The following is a 24,885-nucleotide window of genomic DNA, read 5'->3' on the forward strand; positions in this document are numbered from 1 at the left end:
TTTGTGGCACGAATTTTATTCCGAGATTTACAACAAAAATGTTTCAACTAGTTAAAATGCCGCTTAATCTTGGGATATGAAACATTGACACGTATAACATAGGTAAATACAAGACGATGTGGACAATTCAGATATACAATTCAGTAGTTTGCATTGAACTGATAAAATTGATTCGTTTTTCTAATCATTTAGTGTTGTGTTTGCGACTTCCCAAGTAGCACAGCGCTTACAAAGCGTTAACAAAACGCTAAAAAAGCGCATATAATCACTTTGCAAGCACTGCTGTGCTACTTGTATTGGATAGGCCTGATGTGCTTCTCAGAGAGGTGGATTCACTAATAAATTCATTAATTACTTATTAAGACTCGTTGGCTGATAAATGAAACAGCCAATCCTCTCTGAGCAGCCCATGTTCATTCGCTATTATATCACTTCTATTACGATATTATAATTTAGGTACAATCTTAATTATTCAATATTAATGAGAATATTAATAATCATGTTTTATTTTGCTTGAATTAATTATAGATTGTAATCATAATTATTTTATAAAGATTCTTACACTAAGAATCGTCAGACATGAAGGAATTTTGGGATTTTAACTCCTCTAGTGTTTGAATTTGTTGACGGAGGAATAATATCCTAAAATAATAAGTAAATAAATGATATAATTGTTTTATGTTTAAACATTTATTAAATGTGCTATAACATGAAACTTACCTTTGTTCCTGTAACGTTGCCTGAATTTCTGTCAGCCTCACTATCGATCGTGCCGTCTTCAATTCTGCGGACACTCTCGTACACTGCAAACTGCCCATTGTATGTGCTTCCTCACTAAGTTTCTGTGCCTGTACATAAGTATTATTTAATTTAAGAAAATCATCTAGTAACAATAAAGGAACTATTATTTAAGAAATATTGGATTCGCACCTGTTTTTCGAGAATATCAGCGGGAAAAGCACGCACATGCTGTGTCAAGTCTTCCCGGTAATGATTAGCGAGAGATGGTGTTAAAGAAGGTGTTAAAGGAGGCTGCACTCTCGACAATGCCTGTAAACCTCCTGTATTACTCAAATTTCCAAGAGAACCTAATGTACTGAGACTTTGCAAGGAGCTTAGACCTTGTACTCCGGAATTTGTTCCTCCAGGACTTGTCACTACACAAATGAATGATAATATATATAATAAAATATAACCAAAATAAATTTTAAAAAATCCAAGCAAAACTGGAAGAGACTTAATAATAAAAGATAATAAAAATTATTTCGACACATTGTTTCACGAATTAAAATAATTTATCAACATATTAGTTTATTTTCTATATTTTAGTTAGGATATAATTTAGAACGAAGTTAATGAATTCAAAAATTAAATTTTACTTTACCAAACAGCTATTTTCAATTCAACCTACGTATTAAAAAATTTAATTTTAGTATTAATTAAATTAATAATTAAAATGGATTAAAATGGAAATTAAGTGTGCCGGAGATAAATAAATCTTGTAATAAGAATCTATAATAGTGATAGTTAATAACTAACACAAGAAGAGCGTTCTAGTCTATACTCTAGTATTTAATTGAATTAAATGAACTGTAATAGAAAATGATTTATATGATGAAAGAATATAATACACATAAAGGTAAACAGTGATTTGTAAAATATAAACATTATAAAAAACAAAAGACTTACATTTTCGCGCATCAATACAATCCTGGGTTTCTGAATGTGTGGGAGTAGGTGGACCCTCGCTGGTAATATTGCCACTTGTATCAACTTTTAATGGAACCATCACATCACTTCCAGTATTAGTTCGATCCCCACTAACAGACTGCTATAATAAAAGACAAGTATATACAATTATGAATACCATTTACACATGTTTTAAGATAAAAGAGGAAAGAAATAACTAGTTGATTATATTATCATTTGAAAATTACCGGATGTTTTCGATTACGTCACAAAAAAAGTAGTTAAAAGTTACCGTTTTGTTAATAGATAAGCATAATAATTATGAAATTTTCGCGATTAATTAAAATAGTGCGGAAAAAATAATTTAACTTATCAATTGATAATTAAAATATTAAATTTCGCATTACTTTAATTGAATTTTATTTCAACAGAAAGAAATATAACTTATAATTTCATTATATGTCTCTAAGTATTAGAAACATTAAAAATGCTCTCTTACTTGTCGGGATAGTAAGATAGCTGTTTGAATTGTCTGTAATGCTTTCTGTGGTGTGATGTCAGGTTGTTCTTTGTTGCCCGTAATTTGTGACAGTAGTCTTGGAAGATTTGCTAGTGACACCGGTGGTCCTGGAGCATTACTACTTCCCTGTTGTTGCGTTGGCGAACTAAGTTTTCCAGTTGCCTGTGGTGTCGTTGACGATGGATGTGATGTTAACCGAGGTAACGCTGACGAAAGTACAACAAAAATATAAAAGTATATCAAAAATCTATAAATTGAAGCATATAAAAATATAATAAATTAATATTAAAAGAAAATTTAAATTAAATCTTTAATTTAAAAAAAAAATGTAATTTAAAAACAATGATCATTGTAATTTCTCAAAAATAGAATGCTTCATGCATGATGAAATTATTATTCACAAATTCCTCATCCTAAAATTCCATAATTCTCTGATTTCCAGAGAAAATTTAATGATTTTTCCTGAGGCTTTCAATAATATTTTGAAATTTTTGTATTTTTGTGTTAATTTGGAAAAATCAAGCCAAATATTTTGTTGAGAATGTAATTTAACATAATGTAAATTACTATTAATGTTGCTGATACAGCTTGCATTTAATTGTTAAGCTGGTAGTTCCAAAACTGCGTAGTGTGATGTACGCATATTACTTCTTTAAAGCCAAGACTTTTTATTTTCCAGAAATTTTGCAAAATTCCCTGACTTTTCCCTGATTTCCAGTTTTGTGGCATTTCCCTGACATTTCCCTGTTATTAAATATCATTTTAAATTGTAATATTTCTACTTTAAACATTTTTTTATTTAATATATATTTTCAAAAATATTATCATGTTTTCTATATGCTGTTTGTACATAATATAAAAGGAAAACCTACCAGCGGCCAGGAGAACAGGGCCTTGTGGCAGTGGATCATGAGCGCAGGATGACGTTAAAGGTTCCGAAGTGGGTGTAGAATCACCTGGCGAGATATCCATATCTTGAGTTTGGCGTTCTACACTAACTTCTTCTCTACATTCTCTAGATTCTCTTTCTCTTTCCCGTTCTCGTTCTCGTTCACGTTCACGTTCTCGCTCTCGTTCTCGTTCTCGTTCTCTTTCCCGTTCTTTTTCCCGCTCCCTTTCCCTTGCAGAAACATCATCTCTGCTACTGCCACCACCGCTCGCGCTACATAAGCTCCAGTATTCTCGTTTGTCAGACTGTCGCGACGATTTACCATCTCGCATACTGCTACTGCTATTTGATCGCGAGTTGGAATGTTTATCATGACCTGCCCAGAAAAATTTCAGTTTTGGTAAAGTCTTATATGTATATATTTCATATATAAAAAAGTAAAGAGTTGTTTTATTAGAAATTATATATGTAATATGTGAATGTAATTGTCCCTTAATCTTTTTAAATATATCACACAAACGCAATATGTATTTTTTGTTATTTTATTTAATAAAGTATAATATAAGATAATATAAGTATTAAGTATAATATAAGATAAATTAAAAGATATATCAAGTTTTAAAATAGAAAGAATTAAATAAATATATATTTTATCAATTTTCATAGAGATTTTTCTATAACCAGGGTTGCCACAGAAAATGAATTTAGAAATCTGGAAAATTCTCTGACTTTTCCAGATTTTCAAGATAAAAATTGAAAATTTCTATGACCAATATAAAATATGTAAAAATTTTAACATAATAAAATATGTAAAAAATTTTTTTTGACATTTAGAATCAAGAATTATTATAAGAAAGCTAGATTATATTATTAAAAACACAAAAGAAGCTTAGTAGCATAATAAAATTTTGAGGACGAATTCAAGTCAACAAAAAATAAATTAGTATTGGAAAAAAGAAGTAATGACGAAAAAGAGCAATTAAATAGAATTACTGAATAAAATATAAATTTAAAATATATTTTTTACAATCGTTTAAAGTGCATGAGTTTTGAATGTATTTGACTATAAACGTCAAATATAATATTTAAAAAATTATAAAAAGATATTTGGAATAGGAGCAATTTAAGGGAATTGTTCAATGTTTTTTTGTAAGTGCAAAGTTCAAAATTCCAGTCTCTTTTATATTATTTCCTGACTTTTCCCGGTTTTCCAGGTCTGTAGCAACCCTGATAATGTAAATATATAAGTACAAATATCAAAACTATAAATATTAAATGCCAATCAAAAAAACCAAATTTATTATTATGTTTTATACTTAAAAACTTACTTTATTTCATTATTTTTTTTCATTCATTATGTCTAACACTTTATATATTATATTTAACAATTATAAAAGAATTGTCATGTGGCTGTATGAGTAATGAATTCATAACAATCAGTTCAAATCCTGCATCTCTCTGTATGTACAGAAAATTCATACATACATCCTTCTATGTATACAAAAAAATTTCGTACTGACTTAGCGGAAATCGTAGAGGAGTTCTTTAAATCTAGGTATCTCTTTGACTATTTAGACATATAGGGATCCATTCCTCCACTACTACTACTGACAATTATGAAAATTTAGACGTACTTGACCTAGAAGAGTAGTCACTAGATTGGCGTTGACGATTATCTGTCCGACTGATCCATTCCCGTGGTTTTTCCCATTGAGAAACTTCCGTCTTGCAGTTATAATAATACTTCTTTCCTGACGAACTCATGTGTTCGGACCAATCGCCAAATCTGGCTGTCCGTTCCGTTGCACCTCCTCGCTCATCACCACGTTTATCCTAAACAGACTGTTCTAAAATTTCCGGAAACAATTGAATAGATGGAGAATATTTGCATCAATTCCAAAACGTGTTCGAAAAGTTGACATTATATTCATCTATATTCTTGAGGCTATTAAGATATTGATTATGTACACATGAAGTTATTTAAAATTATGGTAGCAAACAAAAATGTATAGAAGTGTTCAGAATAGTTTTTTTTTAATCAATTAAAATAAATATTGCTATAATTAAATTAAATTTTGCTATAATAATTAAATTTTGCTACTGCAATGAATGTATAAAAATGGTATTAAATGGTATAATTTTATCTTTTACTTAGAATTTTAAATTTATAACTGATGCCAATATAAAATGAATAAACATAATTATAATACACTGACCTGACAGGAATTGTGTGATGGTTTTCTCTGGGATGAAGATTCCCTTGATGAATTTGATGATAATTTTAAGGGATGTAAGATCTATAAAAACATGAACAAAAACATTATTATGATAGTGCACATGCATCTAAAAAGATATATATTTAATTAAAAAAGACATGCAATATTAATGCCTTTTTTAAGCAAAGTTTTAAATAAATTCATCGGATTATATAACCATATACAAGTTATCTAACAATCCATTTGCTGGACGAAACATGAAACATTTTAAATAAAAACTCATTATGACTGCACATGCCTAAAAGAAATAGATATCTATTTCATATATATATTAGGTGTTGGAATTAATTCGTAGCGTTTTACAAGTGATGGGAAGTACTTTCATTAATGTATTTTTTAATGCTCATGTGAAATAAATAACATTCTTTCATTAAAAACGCTACGAATTAATTCCAACACCTAATATATTCATGTATACATTTCATGTATATATTTTTGTAATTTAAATATATATATATTTAAAATTTTTCCAAAATTAAAAATTTGTAAATTTTCTTCTTTGCAAGTTTTTTTTGTCTAGTTTAATATTTTTTATAATAGAAATTAAAAATAGTAAAAAAATTTATAATTTCATACATATGCATACTCATATACAGGGTTGGCCATATTCGACGGAAAGATGTTTTTTTTTTCAATCATGGGAAACGTCGTTACTCGATCTAACAATCTCTGTCAAAAGTTACAGTGTTGCCAGATCTTTCCGTCGAATATGGCCAACCCTGTACATATGCATACTCATAGCATGAGTAGAAATAAATTTATATCTAATAACTAGAGGATTTATTATACATATGGCACAATAAATGTTTCAGAGCAACTCTGAAAAAGATCAGAACACTTATAATTGGCAATTATATCCTTTTTATTATATATAACTATAATAGACATTAAGGTTGAAGATACTCACCTCCCCACTACTCCTATCGTGGTTGGTCCTGTGTTCTGAATCCCTGCTCTCACGGCTTCTCTTGTCTTTTAAGGATCGTGCACAATCTACACATATGCAAGCAAGCATGTTACAGCTGAAAATATTAAGAGACAATTCTGTTTTTATACTGAAGAAAGGAAAGGGAGTTGAGATTCTAGATAAAAAAAAAGAAAATTGTATTACTTCGTAGAAATATTACCACCTATATGTTATACAAAAAAATACATAGTAATTGATATTTATGAAGATTTGTATTCAATAATATTCACAAATTTATGCTTTCTTTATGGGGTGACTGTTAAAATATAAAAGCTCGCTTTATGCAGAATGTTGAGGATACACGAAACTAACAGTTTTGTTTTTGTAAAGAATTTAAAAATTTATAATTCGATACAGATCTGAAAATAATTTTGTTGGTACCATCAAAAAAATTATGTAAAACATTTAAACATTGATTGACAATGCTGCAAAAAGTTTTATTATTCTAGTGATTAGTTTAAACATCTTACAGAATTATTTTGATGATTCAAACAAAATTATTTTCATATTTATCAAGTTAAAATTTCAGTTATTTCAGCAAAACCATTCTTTCCGTGGAGCAAAATAAAAATTATTTACCGGAATACTTGTCCCTAGAGGAGGATAGTTTATAGTCTCTATTTTCTCTCTCCTTCTTGTAAAGAGGCTTGGATGTGTAATTCCGAGGGCTGTCCCGGTCCGTCCCCATGCCCATTCCCAAGCTGCCGGCTGGACTGTAAGAGTTACCATTTGGAGAGTCGCGCATACGTCCTTCGTAGCGACTGTCCGATGACGTGGTCGAGGAGGAATAGCCACCCTTAGAACTGCTGTACTTTGTGTTCTACAATCAGATCATTAACAATGTGTTTGGGATATTCATGATCACACAAGACATTATATAAATGAATAGGATACATCAAGAGTGCTTACTTTTTTCATTCTGAATATATAAGATCGTTATTAAAAATGCTATTAATTATTATAAGCTTGATAATCCACTTGAGAATAACAGACTGTTTTGATCTAGTGGCCGTTTGCAAGAATGTATGTGTGAGAGCTATATATTGACTAATGATATTAAAAAGAACTGAAAAGGAACAAATATCAAATATTGAATAACATTATGATAAAAATGATTGATGATATAATTCTGAAAAATCTCTGGTACTTCTATGGAATCAATGGGAAATCAAATTGAAATCAATTCCATAAAATCACCAAATTTTTTTAGAAATACTAATTGTGCTTATGATCTCTAAATATCTTTTGTATCAATTATACACATATTTTATTTTTAATCTAAGAACAAATTCTTATCACTTAACCAAATATATTTCATTCTAGTAAAGACTATATAAATATTTCCCAATATTATACTACAAAGACATGTTAGATTATGTTATATCCTAAATTATGTTCCAATAGTACGAAGAGAATCTATCAAGTTACTGTGACTTGAGGATTATCACATTTACAGTTATTTCCGACAAAATACAGAAGAAAAGTGATGCAAAAGCCGTCGAAACATGAGAGGGATTGAAATAAGATTCTTACCGACATAGGATCTCAAATATTTTTAGAGAATTATCTGGTAGAATAAATTATTGATTTTTTGAAAAGTGAGGTTATGTTTACAAGACCAGCAGGAAATTATTTCGTATTGGATGTAAAAATTGGGCGATACTGCGATTAATTACCATTCTCTCTATCTCGTGTGGACCGATTTAAGTATCGAGAACATAAATATTTGATTGTTAATACCACCCAGCACAAATGATAGCTTCAAAAGGACACCACAGACAATCAATGAGAAGCATGGGACAAATTCTTACAACTAATTACAGCTACAATATAAATTTATCTATAAAGTACCTCAATTCGCATCGCAATATGTTTAACGTACGAAATATTGTCAATGACCAGAATGTCACTTGTCAAAGCTGATTCTTTTCGCCTTGTCGAGCTCGTCAAATGCATTCGAGGAGTCTTACGCGTAATATAGCAAATCGCTGACGATTGTGCCAATCGCGCAACTATTCGGCGACGATGTTGGCGTGCCTCAACCTGGTGAACGATCGTTTCTACCTTGCTCGCATGCAAGAGAGAGAAAAAAATCAGAGTGAGGAACGCGGTAATAACGACGACAAAGACGAACACGACACGACGAGAGCGTGCACAATGGAGCAGACGATCTCGCGGGGATGTAACGACGCGTGAAAAACTAATCGCGCTGACGCGATCGTCCGGATGTCGTCTTGCCGCGGGATCGTCGTCGAACGTGCATTATCGATTCCCGGTCGCGCGACCGCGAGGTTCGCGAGTCCTGAACCCTGGTGGAAAGAGAACGACGGTGAACGGGGGCCCGTTTCTCACCGCCGTGCCTCGTCAGCCGAGAAACCGAATACGAACTTTGGAACTCCTCTGCACGGAAGAGGGCTGTCACCGCGGTTGGGTCCCGTCGTGTCCTCCGCGCAAGAACCGGAGCGATCTCATCTTTCTCTGTCTCTCTTTTTCTTTCTCTCCTCCTCCTCCTCTCCTCCTCTCCTCCTCTCCTCCTCTCCTCCTCTCCTCCTCCTCCTCCTCCTCCTTCCCGTCTTCAGCAGACGTGTCGCGCGGGTAACGACGCGGAACCGCGGGCGAAAATAATGCGTGCTGTTCGACGACGATGGATGATGAAGACTCTGATGATCGTACCAGACGACGTGAAAGAGGCTGTCCGTCCCGAAAAATGATCACACCTCCCCCCTCATCCCCTCCCCGCCATTAACGTATCGTAGATCCCACCAATCACTTCGGTGGTGACAGATATTTACCTGATAGGGATGGGCCTGGTGCTTTTCGAAGTACCTGGAATCATAAGACAACGGGCCGTGAGCGAGGGAGGTTGTGGCGCGGTGTCCGCCGCCGTCGCGGTCATTTCCACGGGGAACGGCACCCGAGCGGATCCCCATCGTGGAAACTGGCTATGCCCGCGGTACGTCGTGCGGCGGTTTTGTGGCAGTGAGTGCTGCGATGAATGTGTACGGTCGAGCGGGTCGTACGGACGAATGTCGGGTGAACGAGGTGAGGTGAGTTAGTGCAGAGCGAGAGAGAGAGAGAGAGCGAGAGAAAGAGAGAGCGAGAGAGAGAGTAGCGAGGAGAGGAGATAGAAAGAGAGAGAGAGAAAGAGATTAGCCGTGTGTCAGTATCGGGTATTTGACGGTAGAGCCCTACCCATCGCTGATCCTTTGAGGTTTCCTCGCATGCATTACCATCAATGCCAGTGTCTGTGGGAAATTCGCGGCCTCGGATGTTCCCTTTTCGGTCGGTCAGTGTCATAAAAACAACATTAACGTTTATTTAGCAGTTAACTTTCTTTCTACCCGGACGCCATGTCACATACGTGCTCGGCCGCTGCCGGGCGACTTGGACGAAACGTTCGCGCGACGGCGTGCGCGCAGTGAGCGCACCCCGCTGGTGGGGGAGCTCCGATCACGTCCAGGGACGTGGGGCACGAAGGTGCGCGGCGGATATTGTTTAGTTCCATAAATGTATACATATATATATATATATATATATATATATGGCGTATATCAGTATATGTATATACGTGTACAGCACACTAAACCAATCGTTTCAACTAGCGCCGAGCGCCGAAAGCAGAGAGCCGAGAGTTTACACAAGCTCAAGACACGATACGCCCAATGCGACTATTGTGATTATATAGCCATTTGTACCAATCGTCAACTTCCGGGAATCCATAATCTTGCAGGAAACGCGTCTCTTTCGAGATTCGCGATTGTTAACGCGAATACGAGCCGCGAGTTCAATCATATCGGTTCGCTAATTTCCCCGCGGATATTCGGAGAAAAAAAACTGCATTTGTCGGAAAGAATAGAATTTTAGAAGGATCCTCTGTAATATCCGCACGCACCTTCGGGAATATCTAACGTTCGCCAGTTTACGTACATACAATACGCGTGACGCGGCGTGGCACGGTCGTCGCGATTGTCGCGAAATATCGTGATTATCGAGCACGCACCTGACGCGACGGTGACGGACGGTTCCGCGCACTGCGCAGAGCGGGCGTGCGCAACCTGCGCGCACGGCGCCGTCGGGGCCGTCGGCCGTTGCAGCAGGCGAGACGCGAGGAACGTCGAGCGCTCGCTCACTGCTGACGTTTGCGCAGCCGAGCGATCTAGAGCGATTTGGCAATTTCAGCGAACTGTAACCTTTTCGCTACGAGTTCTGAATGAGTTTGCACCGACCTGGGTTAGATTAATAACGTTGTTCTACTATTGGTAGAGCATGAACGTCATTAGGCCAACTTAAGCTATTGCGTTCGCCTTAGATGCTTTCATCGCTTTTATGCTTATACTCTTATTTTACGTATATATAGCTAATTATATTATAAACTGATTTAATTGTGTGTAAAAATAAAATATAAATATTTCAAATTGTAAAATACAGATTTTTACTTAACCATCGCAATGAAATGTATTGAGCTTTTATGATCATCTCTCATGCGTTTAATTGGGTTTTATATTAAATACATATTTTTCAATTTGTGTATGTACAATGGCTTTAACGTGCACCGAGTGCATTCAATCGAATTCATTATAATGAACGATAAAGAGGCGCTCGGATAAAATGTTTGCCACGATGCCAGTACATTATGATATCCAACAGCTAATTCCTCATCTGACAGCACATCGCGATCTGCATGCTGTGCGAATATTGTGCTTGTAAAAGCGCCAGTAAAGTAATCAGACCTAAAAATTTCGACTACACATCGTGACCAATCGTGACAGCACTATACAAACATCGTCTGCTTTATCGTACAAAATGACATAATAACTGCAGCATATTGACTGTGTTATATATTGGCACAATGTGCTGGCATGCGAGGTTATTTAAAGATACTTAAAGCGCGTAAAAACGTTGAATTCGAACGCAGGTCGCAGCCTTGGCAAGTTGCGAGTGTCAACCGACAGGCGGCGCGTTAGCAACACAAGCGATCGAGCTACAACGAACGAACGAAATGAGTGCTGTCTCTGAAATATCACTGGCTAAGTGAACCCTATGACACGGGCCCGCGTTGGGGACCAAGGCCAAAACAAAGGAAGAAGAACAAGCAGCGGACGAGTGAGCGAGCGAGCGAGCGAGCGAGCGAAGTGTGTCGTCGTCATCGACAACGAACAGCGATTAACGAGCGGAGCACGAACGCGTCCTGACTCCTGCCTTGCGCGTTTAGTGGTCATAAATTTCGGAAGATGCCGCAGCCTCATGGACGGCTGATTTAGCTGCTACTGCGAACGGAGGAACGGCCTGAACGGCTACGGACTGCGCCAGACGTGATCAGACGTAATTTGGATGCGACTCGGAAGAAACGCTTGGTCAGGAAGAGAACTCGCTCAACCGGGAAGAGAAGCCTCCACGTTGACAGGCCGCTACACACCAAGAGGGCACGACAGGTTATCGTCACGTCAGAAATCTGCGACAGACGCTGTAAGACGAAGAGACTTTTTCTTTTCAACAATTTCAGATCATTTCCCTCGTGACCGTTGTTCCTTGCCATGAAAGAACGCGGAACCATTGCATGATAATTTTACATGAAACATATCGCGTGCCGCAATGATATTAAAATCTGCACCTGTCACGATATCCGAAAGTTGTCGGCAGTTTCTGACAACACGTTTAGATATATCTATTTCTCTACCTTTTTCTCTATCACGCTACTCTTTTAGTTTTAGTAATTTAACTTTTCTATTAATTACTATATCTATGTACAACAAATTTTGACAATTGCAGTTTTGCTGTTCTAAACATTTGGCTTATATATTACTTTTTATTAATATGATATAACTTTATCATATTAAATATATTATCATAAATATAACATACACAGAAAACAATTTTAATACCTTTAATAATAATTATTATTATTATTTAAAATTCCAACAGTCAAGTGAACTTAAATTTTGATATGTTATATACATTTTTTATGTATATCATAAAAAATATATTTTTTATAAATTTGTAGAAACAAATTTTAATAATCAGTAATTATAAGTTTCAATACTTGACTTAATTGATACAGGATGTCTATTAAATAAAATATTATAAATTTCATTAATATTAAAATGTAAATTTAAAACATTAAATATTGATTATTGTATTGTGCATGCTGTAAGTCTTCTTATAATTGCAGAGGATTTATACTGTAAACCTACAGAGCTACAAAGGAAGATATCGTTATGGATACCAATTCTAAATGTGAAAGTAATAAAAACACAAAAAAACGTTTAAAAAGTCAGGAAAAACGTCTGGAAGACGTCAGATTGGAAGATAATAACAAAATTGAACAACTACTTCCATGGTTACTAAAATTTAATAAAATCATACATTCATGTACAGGAAGTAGAAATTATGAACATCTGGAACGATTGCTTTTCTTCTACACCCAGTAAGATTATCATTTACATCATTATGAAGATCCAATTCAACGTTGTTAAATTTTTTACAAGTAGAAATTTCACACATGTATAAACAGATCAGGGATTAAATAAGGTATACATAAAAGATATGTAATTTTGCTGTATTTCAGGAATATTCTTTCTAGCGTAGCAGAGAATACTGTCGAATTTAATGATAAAATTAATTTGATAAAAAATCATATTAATAAAATATTAATATTCTTTCACATGTATTGGCTTGATATAAAACAACAGGTACTATTCTAATTCTAATTATTTGTTGTTTTTGTTTTACAGAATTGTAAATATAAAATCATTGTTAATATTTTGTCTCTTTTTTTCTCAGAATGTAGATTATAGTCAATATTTAAATAAAATATCAGCTTTGTTAAATGTATATATAGATATGGAGTTAAAAACTTCTAGTCACGTCGTTAAAGATTCTTCTAAAGTTGCAGCAAAGATTCTTGCAGCATTGTACATATACTTAAGTAAGTGTTATCAAAAATTGATTTTGGAAAAATTGATTTGATGTCGATAAATAGGAGAGAGAAAGAGAGTTCTCTAATATTAAACTGTTTACAGATAACTCGGAAGAACATATTTTCAGGATATTACTTAGAAATAAACACACAAAAAAATATACAAAAGTATGCAATCATATATTTATGTACGTAAATATATTTTTTAATATATTATATCATAGATGTCTCAGACAATAAATTGAGATAATACAGATTATATTTTTTTTACATAGGAGGAGCTTTACTAATCTCAAAACAAAGCCGACGTCTATAACCGATGTAGCTTATATTAGATATTTGCTCGCCTTTAAAATGTGGAGAAAAATGGAAGAAACAGCAAAGAAGTTAAATTTTTCTGACAAAAAGAAAAGAATTGATGAGTTAGCTCTAATGCTGTTAGGGCCGCGTATGCCAAAATTGCAAGACGAATTATTAAAATTTGTGCCTAGACCACCTATTCAAGAAAAAAATGAAACACTATGGTTAATAGAATCAAACCAATTTGATATAAAGGAATTTCATAAACAGTTCCTGCTATTTGAAGACAAAATGGATAACTCTACAGATTTAAAATGTACTAAAACAATTCATGTTGATCAGACTTCAAAGTCTCAGGTAAGATCTTTTAATAATAGTGTTTCATCTCAAATTATATGTGAAGATCTTTACATCTATTAGATATACATCTATTAAGTATAAATTAATTTGGGATACTGCTTTTTCAGAAGCATCAGATAAATTCATTATTTCGTCCAAATAATTTTAATGGAAGTACATCTGAACAGAAAATAAATAAATGCTTAGATGGTTTACGAAATAATACATTATCAAATAATAAAAATAATAAAAATAAATGTTTGGAAACTCATTTACAAAAAAGTGGATCAAGAAGCCTTAAACCATTGAAAAAAAACAATTCACACAAAATTATAATAATTGATTTAACTGGAGATGATAAAGTAAAAAGAAAAACGACTAATCGAAATTCGGAATCTTCGAAAGTTAAGAAAAATAAGAAAAACAAAAAGAAGCATATCAATTCTTCAAAATATTCAAACAAACTTACAAATTCCGATGTTAAAGAACGTTCTAATGAAGACAACAAAAATTTTAAAGAAAAAAATCGTTTAGAGTCTAAACTTGGTGATATCAAAAGTAGTAATGGTATAGAGAATTGTACTTCAGTTAGCAGTGATACCTGTATGGAGTTTACAAAAGAGGATGAGAAACAACACAGTTATAACTTGCGTTATTTGAAATCACCGATGTTAGACGATCAGAATATTAACGAGTTGAAGGCTAATGTGTCGGAAAAAAGTAAATTAAAGAATTGTGTATCATCTAATATGACAATAGAAGATATAATTAGTTCTTGTGACAATTCGATAACACAAAATAAGGATGCATTAACATCTCAGGAAGAAAGTGCCATGGAGACAATACCTTTAAAAACGTGCCAAAACAATGTTACAGATCAGCAGAATTATCAATTTGATTTTAAGCAAGAATTTCCAACAAGCACGAATTGTGCGATACAAAAATCGTGCCCGTGTTGCAATACAAGGCATGTTGATCATTTTATAATGACTAGTTTGCAGTTTATAACTGATCGTAGCTCACTAATTACGGAAATGATAAAACAGAATGTATGTCAAGTTAATAAATGTCCAAAGTATTGTACAAACGTTATCGTGGCAAAAGCACAAGGGAATCATAACACATTTTACGATAATGAAAAAAACGATATCAAATTGACTTGCGACACAATAAAAAATGATTGCAATAAATATGTTTATCTTTTGAATCATACTGATAAATGTGTCACGACTGTACACGCTGAAAAGAGAGTGCAATGTTTAGATAAATCCGATGACAAATGTACTGTTTCAACTACATTTACTGAAGATAAAGTTGTAGACCCACCATCGTATAGCCAACATGTTAATTTTGGTAATTTTGTAAAAATAAATGATCACGATAGTAAATATTCTGAAACTATGATAAAGGAACAACAAAAAGAAAGTGATTCTTTTATATTAAACGATCGATTACATTTCTCCAATGTAGAAGTTGATTACAATATGAAAAAATTTTTCCCCAAAAAAGAAGAAACTAACGAGATGACAAATAATTATATAGACTTGGAACACAACAATTTCGTAAATGATATCCAAAGTGAAACTCTTCTGGAAGATGTCTTCTGGCAACCTTCTGAACAGCCCGAAATTAATTTAACCGGTGTATTAAATAAATCTGAGGACACATGTATTGTCTCAACTACATTTATCGAAGATCAAATTATGGAATCGTCAATGGACAGTCAGCGTGTCAATTCTGATAATAGAAGAAAATGTGTTTATGAAGAAACGATGAAGGAACGAGGAAAAAGTGATTGCGATACTTTGATGTCCTCTGAACATACATTTGATACCGACTTTTTCGAAATAGATTCAAAAGAAATTAGTGAAGTAATGAAAACTAATTGTATTAATGACTTTGAAGATATCAGTGTCTCACATTTTCAAACTTTGGAAGATTTGTTATCGAATGACATTACTAATTTCCTACCTCAGGAATATTTGTTTTAATTAAAAAATATATATACACACATACATCATTTAACGAAAACAACGCAATAATCAAAATGATGCTATTGATAATACGAATTTGATAACTTCTCTAAATTTAAATGCTGATACCTTTCTGCAATTTCGTCAGCAAAGTTCGATAAACCTATGTCACTAAATCGTAACGAATCATCACAATGCTAAATATTATTGTTAACTAATTCAAATATCACTCTTTTATATTTCAAAGTTATGAAATTTCGATACTCTTCCTAATAAGTAAAATAACGATATCTTAACTAAATATTTTTATGTTTGCAAGAAAGATGTTGAGAGCTTTCATATCCTGAAAGATAGGCTAAATCAATTCTTCAAATGAATTTTATATTCAAAAATATTTAAAATGCTGTCAAATTATTCAATAAAAAAAGAAAAGATTTTGCCTCAACATCATATTGTGTAAGATAATATTAGCGTCAAGATACTACCGTATCTCCAGATTTTCGTCCTTGAATGATTCTGGTTGACTTTTAATTAAAATAATATTTAATCGACATATAGATCGTACGTTTATGAATGCTACTAAGTCGCAAGCTATCAAATATAACAGATTGTTATTTATTGAAGAAACCATGAAAAAAATACAGTACTATAACGATGTTCACAAAAAAGTCATATTGAAAAATTTCCAACCTCAAGAGAGATGAGCTACAGCAAATTTTTAAAGAATTTTATTGACTTCTGCTTCTCAATATATTGAGATATGCCGTCAACAAATTGCTTACGTAAAAATTGCTATCGTAAAAGGAATAATCTGCTTGAACATCTTATGCAACTGTATAAAATAAAATTTTATTTTGAATGAATCTTAATAGTAATTTAAGACTACATCACACTAATTATAATTGAGACCATAGACCATAAGATAACAAATATCATTAAGAAGTAGACTCATGTCAGATGCATCAAATCATCACCCACTGAAAAAACATCCAAGAAGAAAAAAGAAAGAATCGTATCTATAGTTTTGTTCCTTCTAAATGCTAAATAAACTTGTTTACTCTGATTCAGTACGATGTTCGAGAAGGAAGTTTTTCTACATTAAAAAAAGGTAACTTAATATTTAAATTTATGTTTTGAAATCTCATATTATCATTTGAGGTTATTGTATTATTTTTTTAGAATTATAAAATCTGTAAAGCATTACGTATATATACACCTACACAGAAAAACATCAAGATACATAATACATCTCCGAAGATTATCCTTTTCCTATATTACAAAATAATTTATAAAAATTGTTGGCGTTTACTAGAAAATATTTATAGAATTATCATTTTTTTTAAATTTCACAGAATATTAATAAGTGATAAATTAAAATTTATTAAAATTTGAATATAAGGATAACATAATTATTAATTATATATAACACATAAATGTGTCTAAAATATTTAGAACATTGTTCCCTTAATTTAATATTTGCCATGAAATAAATTAAATTTTATTTATACATAAAAAGAATAAAAAAATTAAATTTTAAGAATTTTATATTTTTTTATTCTTTAGTGTAGGAAGTAATATTAAATTGTATATGTATGAAATAATTTAAAACATCACTTGTATACCTATTATTTAAAATGTAACTTATATATAATGTTAACATTATTTTCCATGACATTGATATAAGTAATGTATTTAAATCATCTGTTTGAAGATATTGTAATTAAAACTTGTGTAAGAAGATAGCGCCTTATTGGCTTAATAATTATTCATTACATTATTATTGAATCATGTAATATTTATATTTACTGACATTTTATTTTATTTTCAGAGTTTATATCTATGTGTAGAAGAACATGAAAAAATGCAGTGGGTGAGTGTAATGTACATTTATTATATAAAGTTTCTCATTTTAAAACTTGGCTATCTCCGTAATTTCAATCTTATAATTTAAAAAATAGACAAAAATTGCAATTATCAGTTTCTGTTGTATATAATTACGAAAATTTACGTCTTAGATTACGAGAACATTTTCAATTCGTGTATACAATAACATACAATAAAAGAAATTTAAAAGAAGCGTTTGTGTAAGATATAAATTTTAAACTGTAATAATTATTTTTTAATTGTGTAGATATAATTAGTACTTAGTATTTTAATCTTCACACAAAATTGTTATTCATTATTATTTATTTTTATAAATATCAAATTTTTCTAAGGTAACCTTTTATTGGAGGTAACGAATTTTGCAATGAGATCTTCAATATATTCAGGCTTCTTGTGATCCGATTTTTCTAGAAATAAATATTCCAAATTTAAATAATTTTCATATATTAGGTGTTGGAATTAATTCGTAGCGTTTTACAAGTGATGGGAAGTACTTTCATTAATGTATTTTTTAATGCTCATGTGAAATAAATAACATTCTTTCATTAAAAACGCTACGAATTAATTCCAACACCTAATACAATAGTTGCGAAGTTAAAAAAGCTATTTAAAAAAATTATACATGCTTTATTTAAATAGCAATTAAAGGATATTATAGATCTACTTATGATGTCATTTTTTAGATCTTGTTTGATTAGAACATTTGACATAAATTGTTAATATAGTAGGATTGGATCACAAAGGTCTAAATGTAATAAAGAAATTATATTTATCACATATGCATTTGTTTATTACAGCGTGATTGATTGTCGTTTATCCTGAAGAAGTCGCCAATTTTTAACTACTTACGCTAAGTCGCCAATTTTTAAATACTTACGCTAAGTCGTAATTTGATGATTGAAATAAAAATTGAACATATGATACCGAAAATTACATTAAAAGCTTCCAAGATGTTAAACAACGTGATGTAGGGTTGCCACCTTTTTGAGTTCGAACCAAAAACTCCGGATTTTGAAGATTTATGTCCGAGTTTGGATTTCGTTACTTCTCCAGGTTGCATAAAATATCTTATGAAAAAACGTCTTATGTAGTTTTTAATGAAAAAAATTCCTTGAATGTACGGCATTGGAAAAAAACTAAGAAGGGCGTTTCGAATAAGATGTATACATTACGATGTTATATTTATCGATGAACTGTTAAGAATTTTATGAATTTATCAAGAAATTTAAAAATATGGAGCTTGTTAAAACTGCAAATATTTATGAAAATGAAGTCAATAAAAATAATAATTTATATATTTATTATGTAATCGTGCGCACATCCCGGGAAAAAATATTTCATATATAATTATATATAATTATACATAATTATACATATAAAATATGCCCACATATATATAACATTTTTTCCCGGGATATCATTTATATAATTTATATATTTTCGTGATTGTCAAAATTTTGTTGCTTTTTATTATTTAATCATTTTTTTTTATCTTATAATATTTTTGGATTTTTCTTGTTTTGATAATTTTCATAAATCATTTATGTGTGATTTCATAAACATTAACTTTTTTCTTTTTCTGATACCGAGTCAAAACGATCGTCTAGGTGGCAACGCTAACGCAATATAATTCGTACAATTATTCAGACATAATCTATAAGATTAAAAGTTTATAAAGAGAGAAATAATATTTTTTAAGTTATGTTTAATTTATAATTGTATCATATGGTCAAGAAGCATTTTTGGCAGATTTTTTTTAATATGTATTTTATGTATATAGATATACGTATATATTATTTTATAGTTGCATTTAAATATTAAGTAAATATATGAATATAATGCGATATACGTGTTGAAAAGAAAAAGGAACTATTCTCAGTAGTAATATCATTTATTCTGGTAAGAGTTAAATTTCTGAAGTATATTTCCAAAGTTATTACAGAAGTAGATTAATAGGGATGAACTAGTAAAAAATTTTATTACACGGATTATATTTAAAGAAAATACGTTTTACCTTAAATTTTAAATAAGGTGGAAATAATTAATCATTATATTAATTAATAGAATTATTACTTTGAATATACCAGTATTGAATATCCGGAAAATTTACAATTTGAAAAAATCACATATACACAAACAGAATTAATAATAATAATTTTCATGTACTATATATTAATTAATGTACACTGCTTTTCCTATATTTTTTTTAGCTTAATTTAATCATTAGCGAAATAATATAGAACAGTATATGAAATTGAGTCGCTAAACATTTTATTGTGCTCGTTTATTGCTATTTGGCAATAAAAGGATATTTACTTCCTTATGTAATTTATTTTCACTGCACTTTTTTCTAATACGTAAAAATCTGGATCAAATCAAATTTGTATGAAGTCTTTTAGTTGTTAAAAAGTTATTTTAATTAAATAACTTGGAATTTTATTTAAAAAAATATAGTTTTATATATTAAATGAATTAATAATTTATTGTGTCTAGTCGATGAGGTTGATGAATTCTTCATACAAAGAGGAATCCTATGATATTTAGTATTAAAATTTAATTTGTTGTACATTTCTTTGTCGATATCTAATGTAGAGACTGATTTTATGGTACCTCATATTTAGTACAAGTAGATAAAAATCCTCTTGATAAAGGGAGACGTATTACTGATATTAATATTGAACAAAATGTTTTAAGATTTGATAATGCTATTATAAATTATGATGTCAGAAAAACATTTATTCAAGTTTGCGAGAATGATCTTTCGTGAACAGATTCAGAAAATTAAGTTTTGAAAATGTGATATAAACACTACTTTGAATTCAACAAATTATGTGAAAACACAGTTTCGAAACTTGTTTATAATTAGATTTGTCAATAATTAGGTAGATAAAGTTATTGTGAATCATAGAAAATCATAAATCATATATTGCCTCGCATCTGACATTATAATATAAGCTTAATAACGAATCTTTAAGAAATACATTCCTATTTTTTTTCATATATTTTACAAAGTAAAATTACAAGATCATTGCTTGCCATATTATTGCTGTGAAGATAATCTACTTTTTATTACATTTCCTTTAATTTTCAAATGCATTGAGGACAAGTATTCTTTAAGACTTTTAGCAAGATAGAAATGATACAAAGTAATCGTGCATAAATGTTTGCAAAATAGACAGTTATTTTAAATTGCATGCGTATAAGTTACAGAAGAAAATATTTTATATTTCTAAAGTTGCATATTGTAAGAGCATATATACACAGAATGACATAAATTCGAGCACATGTTCCACGCCCTATGTAAATAGTAATGTATAAAAAGAAAGTGTGTGAAAATTTATTCTGTTGCGCTTATACCTCGAATATTTTATATTTATTGTAGACAACCTCACTTCTGAATGGATCACTATTCTAAAAAAACATATACATATATATACATAATTTAATTCGAAAGATTGCATAATTTATAATTTACAGCCAGTAGATAGTAAATAAATGAAATATATTCTCTAGAATAAAGTTTATCCGAGAGGAGAAGGATATTCTTATTAGTATTATCTTAAATGAATACAGTGCCCTGATAAACATATATTTTAAAAAATTGCATTCGTACGTGCGAGTATATATAATTCAATATAATACATTTCAGTATATTACTAAATAATCATTAACACATGAATAACAAATATCAGCTCTCTTAAGCAAGCAATAACATTGCTTCGTCATAGAATTAAATGATATTATCGCATTTGGATAAATGAAGATTTATTTTTTGGGAATAGTGCAATGGAAGCTTTAAAACTGTTTCCTTTATTGCATTATATTGTACATGTTTTTGTATTGAATGTACATGTCAGCGGTTTAAAACGTAATTCTAATCTCTCCTTTTCTGCAAATTTTATAGTAAAATGTTATTTATTTACAACTTCATCCTCTAGGCCTAAGAACACAGCTGTATCTTTTTTTTTCGTCATTCTTATATATACAAAATATTTGTGTAATAAATACTGTATGTACTGTGTAAGGAACTTCTATCAAATTTGTCAAAAGAAGTCAGACCTGATTATGCAGTTTATGTGTAAGAGTTTCGAGATAATATACAAACTCATTATATGTCTATCAAATTATACAAGTTATATTTTATTGTATTATATTTCTTTGTAAAGTATCAATATGAAAGGCAGAATATATATTTAGACGATGCTTTCACATGGTTTTAAAACAAGTTCATTCGCTTATCGTTCGTACTGCGTAAAATATTTAAGTATGCAGTTAGATTAATAAAGATATAATGATATTTAGTCGAATACTTTGTTAGTTATGTAATACATCTCCTAATTTTATCGAATTCAAATTTTTATGTATAAACCATTAATATTTTTTTTACAAGAGTATTCGTAAATTTTCACGTATAAGTTCAATAATTGTATATATATGTAGATCTATGATAAATTAATTTTCCTGTATTAATTGCGTTCTATGCGTAAAAATATTATATTGTGATAAGTTAAACTCACAATGTACAACAATGCAGAGACTGAAAAAAAGAATAAAAGTTCAATTTTTAATACATTCGAGTTATTCATTTATTACGCGCAATTGTACAAAATCAATTGGAAAACTCAGTATTCAGTTTAGAAACATTTCGATAATCTAGTCAAAAAGAAATACCATTTTCATTAAAAAGCAGAACTTGTATTTCTATATGTAAGAGCATTAAATTACTACTATCATTTTAGAAGCATTCAATACATTTCCTCTCACTATGTATATTTAATTCGTAAATACTTGTTTTATTCTCTAGCATAGAATATATATATATATATATATATATATATATATATATATATATATATGTGGAAAAAATGATACTAAAATCTCATTCATCTTGTTTGCATAGAAAAGTGATTGCAATATAATGGCGTAATAAACACATTCGGATGTGACCAACATGTACCTAAAAATATTTACAAATCTTGGGCGATGTTTATTATTGACGTAATAAAACTGCTTTACTAAAATTGAAAGAAAAAGTTGTGATAATTAGATACACTTGTAAAATAAATCAATATCTCTGAATAAAGAAGGTATCTGTAATTATATGAACTAACAAACATTATAAGCATGCCGAATATTTTTTCGCTTTTACCCTGTTCAGAGGTATGTTCTCTATATACTCTATTTTTAGTTAATAAGTATACATACTTATGTAAAATATAATGAACCCGATGCTGCAAGCATCAAAAGCATATTAATTTTACCCTGTTGTGTGAGAGTTTCTAACATTTCTATTCTTATTTCGTAGATAATAGCGATGAATCTATAGTTCCAGTGAGTATAATATATAGAAAGAGGTAAATATAATAGTATTATCATATGTGCAATATATTTACCTCGATTTTATGCAGTCGACATTTTATGTAATGCACATAATGTACAAATATAGGTAAATACAGGTTTATTTATCATTATACGAAAGAGATGTTCTACGCATACAGAATACTGAATTTTTGATGAACACGAATTAATGAGGCATCTGATGTAAAGTACTTTACTATACTAACTTGATTAAAGTTTAAGACGTCAGACTTTCCTTAATAAATGTTTTATGCGTACAATAATGTATTTATGATTAATGATCTATATATATTCGATCCATATGTATGAAGACTTTTGGCAATTTTGATGAACTAATTATTTATAGCTATAGTAACTTATAAATTTGTGTTAAACTTAAGCCTATCAGACTTATCGCATTGTAAATTAATAAATAAATAACAATAAGAATCATTATCGGTAAACATAACAATAAAAAATCATTATCGGTAATGAAAAAGACGCGTCTTTCAGTCAAGTGTAGGAAATATAATTTAAAATCTAGTTGAAATAGTTGAAAATAAGAAAACAGTATTGTAGTAAACATAAGAGGTATAGCAGTCTACAATAAAAAAAAATCTCTAACTACAATCATTTATATGAAGACGAATAAATGTACAATGATGACAAGTGTGACAGTGACAAGTAATCTATCAAATAGACTACTTAACAAGGTACATTTTCTTTTTGTACAACAAAATGTTAGCTACCGCTTAGCTAATGATCACAGATATGAGATCAGGTATAGGGATATGGCACTGAAGTTATGCATTACTTGAACCAAATCTATCTCGAAATAATTGAACGTAGTTAGAACATTTATATTAGAATAAAATAATGACGCTGACTGGTTCAGGTTTAACACAGGGACTGCAATGTGACTTAATTTGTTCAGATCAGATACACATTATAACAAAAAAAGTTTAATAGTAATAGATACTCTGAAACCATTAACATAAGATATACATATAGAATTGAATGAGCATGAGCAATTTTTTTTCATAAGAACCATTTACAATATAATATATAACATTTAAAAAATTATATCCTTAAAAATGTATCTCATAAAAAATTCAGGTTAAATTTAATATAATTTAGTTAAATGCTATATATTAATGTTAATCAGTTCTTAAAGTAAGACTCCAGATATATGAACTGAAATACTAAATAATTACATAGGAACAAGCTATACGATGCTTGCTAGTTGTAAAGCTTTTCTATCTTGGTAACTATCGATATCTAAATTGTGCATTTTTCCTTGCATGCCTCAGTTTCATTTTATTTATCAAGCTCGATTAGGTCATTTTATTTTTTAGAATACGTAGCTCATGTAGCCCTCGCGTAGCTCGCGTTTTAACGAAAGATGGACATTTGTATTACAGAAAAAATATATGGATTACTTTCAATTATATAACATACTATCTCTTCTTTTTTTTTCAACGGGACCTGAAGTTTTTTGTTATCATACGAATCGGCTGACTACTCTACTTATTTTGATAGGTACCTGTATGTATATAAGTTTATATTAAACAATAGCTTTTTTCTTGATATAATATAGGGCTGCGTCTCTATATATAATAAGAGGACAGATTATAAAGTGGAAGAAATTAAACATTTCCAGTTTTTATAATTGTACGGCAATACAAATAATTTTGCACCATTTGGCGAATTTATTGACATTATGTGCTTGCATTAAACACTTGCCCAAAGTTACTCAAGTATAAGCGGATAATTATTCTGAAATATAAGACATATG

The 24,885-nt window shown here is 30.7% G+C and overlaps 3 protein-coding genes and 1 long non-coding RNA gene across 11 annotated transcripts in view; 2 read left to right on the top strand and 2 right to left on the bottom strand.

The window, feature by feature from the left end:
* Nucleotides 1-10,223, bottom strand: wcy (WW domain-containing adapter protein with coiled-coil wacky). Of its 6 annotated transcripts, XM_087414019.1 has the most exons (13): nt 10,037-10,223; nt 9,534-9,616; nt 9,134-9,167; nt 6,921-7,161; nt 6,282-6,367; nt 5,315-5,395; nt 4,733-4,931; nt 3,082-3,474; nt 2,189-2,415; nt 1,690-1,831; nt 931-1,157; nt 721-848; nt 1-642 (listed from the first exon to the last, which is right to left on the bottom strand). In XM_087414019.1, the coding sequence occupies exons 2-13, from the start codon at nt 9,572-9,574 to the stop codon at nt 564-566; spliced, it is 1,878 nt and encodes a 625-aa protein (XP_087270145.1). In that variant the 5' UTR covers nt 9,575-9,616; nt 10,037-10,223; the 3' UTR covers nt 1-563. The 6 variants fall into 6 exon arrangements, with proteins under 6 accessions (XP_087270145.1, XP_011060015.1, XP_087270146.1 ...); XM_011061713.2 differs by lacking the exon at nt 10,037-10,223 and having other exon boundaries at nt 9,534-9,825; XM_087414020.1 differs by lacking the exons at nt 9,134-9,167; nt 9,534-9,616; nt 10,037-10,223 and adding exons at nt 7,251-7,407; nt 8,193-8,684.
* Nucleotides 9,249-22,323, top strand: LOC105149360 (uncharacterized). Its single transcript, XR_015547613.1, has 4 exons — nt 9,249-9,388; nt 11,257-11,807; nt 17,698-17,739; nt 18,551-22,323. It is a non-coding gene; the product is annotated as an uncharacterized LOC105149360 (long non-coding RNA).
* Nucleotides 12,765-16,879, top strand: LOC105149375 (uncharacterized). The gene is made up of 5 exons (XM_087414017.1): nt 12,765-13,030; nt 13,122-13,266; nt 13,361-13,445; nt 13,533-13,914; nt 14,025-16,879. Exons 1-5 carry the CDS (start codon nt 13,004-13,006, stop codon nt 15,885-15,887), a joined length of 2,502 nt encoding a protein of 833 aa, XP_087270143.1. The 5' UTR covers nt 12,765-13,003; the 3' UTR covers nt 15,888-16,879.
* LOC105149357 (uncharacterized) overlaps nt 21,518-24,885 on the bottom strand; it is a 17,405-nt gene continuing 14,037 nt past the window's right edge. For all 3 annotated transcript variants that reach the window (XM_087414014.1, XM_087414013.1, XM_011061707.2), the window contains one exon: nt 21,518-24,866. The gene's annotated coding sequence lies outside the window, so the exon portion shown is untranslated. The remainder of the gene's footprint in view (nt 24,867-24,885) is intronic.

The sequence above is a fragment of the Acromyrmex echinatior genome, chromosome 15, assembly GCF_024713525.1.
Source record: "Acromyrmex echinatior isolate Ae372 chromosome 15, ASM2471352v2, whole genome shotgun sequence".
Taxonomy (NCBI): Eukaryota; Metazoa; Arthropoda; class Insecta; order Hymenoptera; family Formicidae; genus Acromyrmex; species Acromyrmex echinatior.

Excerpts from the sequence above, each read along its gene's own strand:
- LOC105149375 (XM_087414017.1), top strand. The coding sequence starts at position 13,004 with ATGTATTGGCTTGATATAAAACAACAG. Across the intron at positions 13,267-13,360 it reads AGCATTGTACATATACTTAA|ATAACTCGGAAGAACATATT; the intron begins GTAAGTGTTATC and ends AACTGTTTACAG. Across the intron at positions 13,446-13,532 it reads GTATGCAATCATATATTTAT|GAGGAGCTTTACTAATCTCA; the intron begins GTACGTAAATAT and ends TTTTTTACATAG.
- wcy (XM_087414018.1), bottom strand. The coding sequence starts at position 9,271 with ATGGGGATCCGCTCGGGTGCCGTTCCCCGTGGAAATGACCGCGACGGC. Across the intron at positions 7,162-9,133 it reads ACCAGGCCCATCCCTATCAG|AACACAAAGTACAGCAGTTC; the intron begins GTAAATATCTGT and ends ATCTGATTGTAG. Across the intron at positions 643-720 it reads GCAACGTTACAGGAACAAAG|GATATTATTCCTCCGTCAAC; the intron begins GTAAGTTTCATG and ends TTATTATTTTAG.